Below are 7128 nucleotides of genomic sequence, written 5' to 3'. Positions count from 1 at the left end.
CTGTCCAGGTCCCTCTGCAGAGCCTTCCTACCCTCGAGCAGATCAACACTCCCGCCCAACTTGGTGTCAAACTTACTGAGGGTGCACTCGATGCCCTCATCCAGATCATCGATAAAGATATTAAACAAGACCGGCCCCAGTACTGAGCCCTGGGGAACACCGCTCGTGACCGGCCGCCAACTGGATTGAACTCCATTCACCACAACTCTCTGGGCCCGGCCGCCCAGCCAGTTTTTCACCCAGTGCAGAGTCCACCTGTCTAAGCCGTGAGCCGCCAGCTTCTCTAGGAGAATGCTGTGGGAGACGGTGTCAAAGGCCTTACTGAAGTCCAGGTAGACCACATCCACAGCCTTTCCCTCATCCACTAGGTGGGTCACCTGGTCATAGAAGGAGATCAGGTTGGTCAAGCAGGACCTGCCTCTCATGAAAATTGGTATCATATCAGAGGTATCATGCCTCTGGGTCCAGTATCCCACAGTCTTGGAGACAGCATCACAACGTAAGTAACCAAGAACTGAATAAATTTCATTCTTATAAAATCTGACACATCTACAGATAGGTAAGATTCAGAATAAAGTTTTTTAATTCAGTGGAGAGTTCAGATCTTGAAGCAAGAGATCCATTTCTCCTGCCTGTCCTGGCGAGCCACTGGATTAGACACAACAAATTCAAAAAACCTGAACACTTCTGCCTTACGTAATATCATTGATTTTTCACTGACTTACCATCTTCAGAATTTTCTTAGAAGTAGTGTACAGAGGTGAGTATCTTATCTCATTTTTCTGAAAAATGTGAAGCATAGTATGTTCCCTAGTACAGACGCTGTAGACTTTTCTAATGTACAGTTCATACGACCTTTTGTAATTGCCATTCCTACACAATACCCTCAACTATTAGTCCAGGGCATCTATACCTAAGCAGTCTTTACATTGCAGCACTTTGAGAAAGGCTCCTAAATTTTCCATGGGAGAAAGCAATTTGCAAAGGCATCATTTCAAGTCCTGCATCATAGCAGTCTTCTGAATTCTTTTTCATCCTAACCTGTGCATATAATATTAATGTGGATGTATCCCATTAAAGTGCTATGGATAAGGGATGAAGAACAGAATTCTGTAAAATGTATTTTACTGGGGAAAAAAAGCAGGTCTATTAGGAAATCCAGGTTTTACCAGTTGTCCAGTTTTAGAAGTATGGCTTTGATTTATGGATCAAAATTGCTCATTTATTATTTTATCTATACTGCTTTGGGCAATTTTGACAGTTAAAATTTAGTTTTATTGACCAATGCAGCCAGTTTAGCCACAAGGGGACTAATGCACACACAGCCTGCTGCACTCAAGAAGCTATGATTTGATTCCATGACCAAGTCAGACTGGGAATCGCAACCAACATAACAGTAAGTTCGAAATCTCGATGCTCGAGGCAAAATACTTACTCTAAAACACAATCAACCTTTAAAAGAAGGTGGGAAAGAATTTTGTGATAGGAGCCTCCGTGCACTGTTTATTGTAGCTGATATATTCCACCAATGCTTCTGTCAGCAATGGACGCAGAGCAGTACAGAGGAAACCTTTCTTTAATGATTGTGGACAACAGATAAAGCTGGAAGAAGGAAATGAAAATGCAAAAGAGAACCAAAGGTGTGCTCTAGTGCTATGGCTTACCAGGGATCTGACTCTGAGAAAACAGTCTCAAATATTGCCTGTTTTTTTTCCCTAAACCAGATTTTATTCATATGTACATAAATATGCATGTATTCATGTTGCAGCATGAAAGACTTACAAGTTTACTTAAAAAACTTACTGGAATGATTTTAAGCCAATGTTAATTTAGGCCTATCCTATTATAAAATTAGCATCTTCTGCAACCTCAATTTATTGCTCCATTGTGAAGCCCCTTGTGATACATAAACAAATCTCTGAAGAGAAACAAATCAATAAAGTGTCTAATTTGATTAACCATGTTTTTAAATTCCTCAAGACAACTGTACAAAAATGAACCACTTACTTGTCAGTATTTTCCACGTCTTCTTTTCATCATCATAATACTGAACCAAATTGCTGGGTAGCCGGTCAGGTCCGGGAGGCAATCCTCCAACCAATAACAGCATTTTCTTATTGGAACGAATTCTTCACCCAAAACAAGAGGAAAGATGAACAACCGCATTACTGAGGAGTATTTTTAGTGGCAACAAAATCATAACCATCAAAAGAATGTTCACTGCTTGCAGTTTTCTATTTCATTTTTTGTGTTTCTTTCCCCAATCATGTCTCAACAATTTTTTGAACCAAGCAGAAAAATGATCAGAAAAGCTGCATATCTCTCTACTCATGGAATAATAAGCTTCCTTTATGCAATTTGTTAGAGGTTCATTCTAGAACGACCTTTTTCTTATATTATCCCTTTAAATCATCACTCTTTACAGCTGAATACACATGAAATGCTCTGGAGTTGTACTAAGGTTAAGCATTAAAGTTGCATGTCAAAAATCGTATTAGTCAAAATCATTATTATAAGCCATTCTACACTCAAAGAACCTTGAAAAAATTAAGGTTATGCAGAGAGTTTGTGAGCCAACTCTTTAATCACACACTGAACTTCAGATATATAGTTTAGTACAATTAGCAGCACTGGGCTAATGGTTATGGGTTAAATGCTACTTACAAGCACTTTTGTTTGTTTAATTTAGTCCAGACTCTTGCTTCTACTCTCCCCCCCGGCTCCCCCCCTTCTCTTCGCTCTCCCCCTGTGCACCACTGGCTATAGCAACACCAATTGGTAAAAATGAGACTGTGATGTTGTTGTGAGCCTCCCCAGAGTGGAGCCCTGCCAATGCTTGCCACTGATCCAGCGGCATGAACCTGCTCAACTGTGCAAAGTCACTCTAATTCCCTCCCTCTGTTTTTCTACCTTCTCCCCCAGGGGGCAACCACTGAAAGGAGTGACTACCCACCCATCAAGAGCTGGCAATTCGCTGCTATTAACCGTGACCGTGATTCCCAATCTGCCTGGCAGTTCTTAAGAACAGGACTGCAATGTCTCATATGCAGTAAAAGCAGTTATCTGCACCCTGGCCTCCAACGCTCCACCTGATGAACGTACGATTTCTTTGCAGCATTAAGGGATTTAGCACAATTGTAAGTGAAAAGGGGAGGGGAGGCCCAGACCCCCAGATGAGCCCTGATGCTTTAATAGTCACTTCGCATATAATTGAACTTTCATCAGTTATACTAAGCTTGGGTGTGATAACACTGAAATAAAGGTCTACGCTCGAAATGTTCCCGTGAAGTAGGAAGGTGACGTAGCCTGGAAAAAATGCATCGATACAAACAAATATGCAGGGGTACCATGCATTGGATGGAAAGCACCCTTGCCAAACACCAACATGTTTCCAAGCACGACAACATCACTGTAGCAATCTGTGTGTCAGTCTGCAGCAAAGACTCCTGACCAAGAAAGGTACCGAATGCCAAGAACCAAAGCCCACCACCACGACTGCACTCCGTGGGGTCAAAGCTGCCCAGGAGCTCCAATCTCAGCAGTGCACTCTGGCAGCAGGGGCTTTACCACCGAGGCACACCAGTGGCTTAGCTCCAACTACTACCTAGACCGTGCTGGGGACCCACCAATTTACATTTGTACCAGGACTGCATCCTCTCTTCGTAAGATTGGGCAAAATGAACTAGGTTGTGCTGTAGACACGCACTACCCAGAAGGAACCTCCTTCAGGAAGGGGGCACGCAGCTGAAGGCTCGACCCACACGATGCTTAGGAATAAAACCTTTCAAATGGCTACCCAAAAGACAACTACAGACTGCAGATACATCTATCACAAGGATGGCCAGGGAATTATCTGGCAGGTGGCCTTGTTTGTTTTTAAATGGATTTAGGGCTCAGGGAAGGTCCTGAATTGACAGCGGAGGGAATGAAACCCTCCCTGCAGGGGCAGGAGTTACAGCGCAGGGGCAGTGACAGTGCAATATTCTCCCACGCTGTCCTAGCCCCCTGCTTCGCTCCTGACTTGGGGGGAGCCCCTGCGGTACTTCAGTCTTTCTGACAAGCCAGCCTTTGACCTCTGCACTGAACCTGCTACGTACTGTCAAATGATGACTGTTACCTGCCCACCAGACTGTATCTGTGTAGGATATCAGGAAGCGTCTCATGATCACTGTCGGCACCAAATCCACTCAGCGAGACCAAGCTCTGGGGAAAGCTTTCATAAGCATCACCAGCATCTTGAAACATTCAATGTCCCCGGTGAAGTTTTTAATGAGAGAACATTTGATAAAAACTATGCAACACAGGAGTACGATAAGCTATTTTTGGTATGACTTAGGGATGACTGCACATGTAACAAGTGGCAGAGCAAACCAGAGCCATAAGTCAGTTATGCATGGCCATCCCTAACGATAGAGAATAAATTGTTTATTCCAACCCTCTTGTGTTGTATGTTATATCACAATCAACTCCCTGTGTATTGCAAAATTCAGAATGCCCTTGCAAGGTTTACTTGATAAAGGAGTTTATTTTGATTTTCATCCTTCATCTGTAAAACTCCCTTCTAACTCCAAAGCACTGTGAAAAACCAATGAATGGCCAAGGCTCAATAGTTAAGGTGAAGAATGAAATGTCAGATGTAACTCTGAGTTTCCAGACTTTGGCAGCTGCAACTATCCTTAACATTACTTTTTCAGCTAAACAATCTGAGAAGCTACTGCTTCTTGAGAAGGAGCAACACTGCTATATGGGAATGTTTAAAAAATATTTAGTATTTTTACATGTTTAAAATGGGAAGTAGCATGAACAGAAGCCTTTAATAAAAGTTTAATAAGAACTTAATAGCCAGCACAGTGTCTACCAAAAGCACAGGGTACTCTCACATGGCAAAGAAGAGATGGGTTCTTTTACTCCAAGTATCTAATTTATCTATATTGAGAGCTCTTCCAGTGAACCAAGTAAAGATAATACAGTGACTAAAGATATGCATGTTTTAAACTGATGTGTTTTCTTGGAGCCAATTCTGCTTTTTAAGTTTTTGTGTGAATCGCTACATTTTACATTTTGAAAAAAAAAATCTTCTTTATTACATTGTATTTGTGTTTCATATTGCACTGAGCAGTACTGTTAAAATCTTAAAATACATTCTAAAATATGAAAGACATGGAAATGATCACTGCTTATATGCAGAAGACTTTTCCAAATATTAATAAAAACGTAATTCAGTGAAATACTACAATGAAGGCTGGATTTAAAAATATGTGTAATACCTTAGCAAGATAAAGTTTCTCCCTTTCTTGCATTATTGCATGTTTGCTATTTGGATAACTCAAGATTACCATGTGAAACGCTCTGCATTATATCTGAAACACTCTCTTTTCATAGTCCTTATTTCACAGTGTAGTATACTATTCAGTTACATACTATGGTTCACAGTGTCCCTAGCAAGGCTATTATGATCATCTTGTGTTCAATTAACAGTAGTGGGTCCTGGTCAGGGAAGGCTAAAATAATGTTAACCGTGACCAGGCAGGCTGATGTCATGGCAAAAAGCTGAGATAAACTTATCCATATCTTATCCCAAAAGCATTTCTTACACCTAGAATCCAAAACTCTAGTTCTCATTGATAAACATACACATGTTGCTATTATTCTGCACACACTTAGCAGTTTCTGTTCTGCAAAGATTTTAAAACACTTAATTCACCCTAATTAAGTTCCTGGGTACCCCATGTGGTATGAAATTTATTTTGTCTACTTACAAGACTGGAAACCAAAGTATATTTTAAAGTCAACATTTTCAAACTTGTATCGTTTCCTTCAGGCACACCAACCTAGGAATTTGAGAACTCATATAAGTGGCTTCGTTTTCAGAGATGTTGAACACCCATCAACATACCTAAACCCTACTAACTTCAAAGGTAGAAGCAGACGTGCATCAGCTCTAAAACTCAGGTCACTAGTCCATAGTCTAAACTAACCGTGAATACACAGGGCAAAATGCTGAGCCCAAGAGAGTTTACCAACTCAGAAGGAATCAGTAGAAAAGACAGACCTCAATACTCCTGACAAGCACTCCCACCCAAAGCTCTTTTGGAACCTTGATAGCCTCATGTTAATGGAAAACGCATGAATGGCAAATACTCTTCTTGTACATTGTTTTTCTTTATTAGCATATCCATCAATCTTGCACTGATGGGTTTTCCTTATCTGGGCAGTTAGTAGAAGTTCATTCTACCAAGGCTGGCAAGAAAACAAGCCCCAACAACAACAGGTTTGCTCCAGACTCTTCCAGTTTTTAAACAATGCAGTAAGACTCCCGTCTCTGCATTACCGAATGCAAAGAAATGGAAAGAATACAACGATGAAGTGGCAATCCTGTGGTTCTTAATGCATTTAGTGTAGCATTACACATCAGAAAGAAAACTGCATCTTAGACATACAGGTGATCATGGTATTCCATGAAAAAACAAACAAACAAAAAAAGACAATCCAACTATGCTTTCCACTTAACTCAGGGCTATAATAAAACCAAAAACCTGGATCATTCATTCTCTTTTAATATAGGCTATCACCATGGCTTTGAGTATGGAGCGAGGCAGGTGGCTCTTCAGACCAGGAACCTCACAGACATGGGATGCCTCGCTCCTCCTTGAGTGCTGACCTTAAACGCAGCAGAGCCAAACTGAACTTCAGGTATTTGCTCACTGAACTCAGGCACAAACAAAAACAGCCAGAAGACCAGCCCAGATCCAGCAAGAGCAGGTGAATGGGTGGTGAATTTTACTTACATCCACAAATCAAAGGATTTGAGAAACTGGAGGCCAACACATAGTGATACTGTCAAAAAAAGAAGTAGCAAGAATCTCAGAAAAAGTGGCTGTATTAACCTGCAGCAGAAACAAAATATTGCAGTGAGGTTTAGATACCAACCTCAAGGTAACAGACAAAGAGATAAATCATAGAATAATAGAATAGTTTGAGTTGGAAAGGGACCTCTAAAGGTCATCTAGTCCAACCCCCCTGACATGGGCAGGGACATCTTCAACTAGATCAGGTTGCTCAGAGCCCCATCCAACCTGACCTTGAATGTTTCCAGGGGTGGGGCATCCACCACCTCTCTGGGCAACC

The 7128-nt window shown here is 41.3% G+C and overlaps 1 protein-coding gene across 1 annotated transcript in view; it reads right to left on the bottom strand.

The window, feature by feature from the left end:
- KLHL14 (kelch like family member 14) overlaps window positions 1-7128 on the bottom strand; it is a gene marked incomplete at its 5' end in the record, with an annotated part of 68211 nt that overhangs the window by 48358 nt on the left and 12725 nt on the right. The window contains one exon of the mRNA XM_009285655.1: window positions 2008-2129. Within this exon, the coding sequence (XP_009283930.1) occupies window positions 2008-2129 (122 nt within the window). The remainder of the gene's footprint in view (window positions 1-2007; window positions 2130-7128) is intronic.

The sequence above is a fragment of the Aptenodytes forsteri genome, unplaced genomic scaffold (assembly GCF_000699145.1).
Source record: "Aptenodytes forsteri isolate BGI_AS27 unplaced genomic scaffold, ASM69914v1 Scaffold23, whole genome shotgun sequence".
Classification (NCBI taxonomy): Eukaryota; Metazoa; Chordata; class Aves; order Sphenisciformes; family Spheniscidae; genus Aptenodytes; species Aptenodytes forsteri.
The sequence above is the reverse complement of the archived record's forward strand: the minus strand, read 5'-3'. Positions and strand labels throughout refer to the sequence as shown.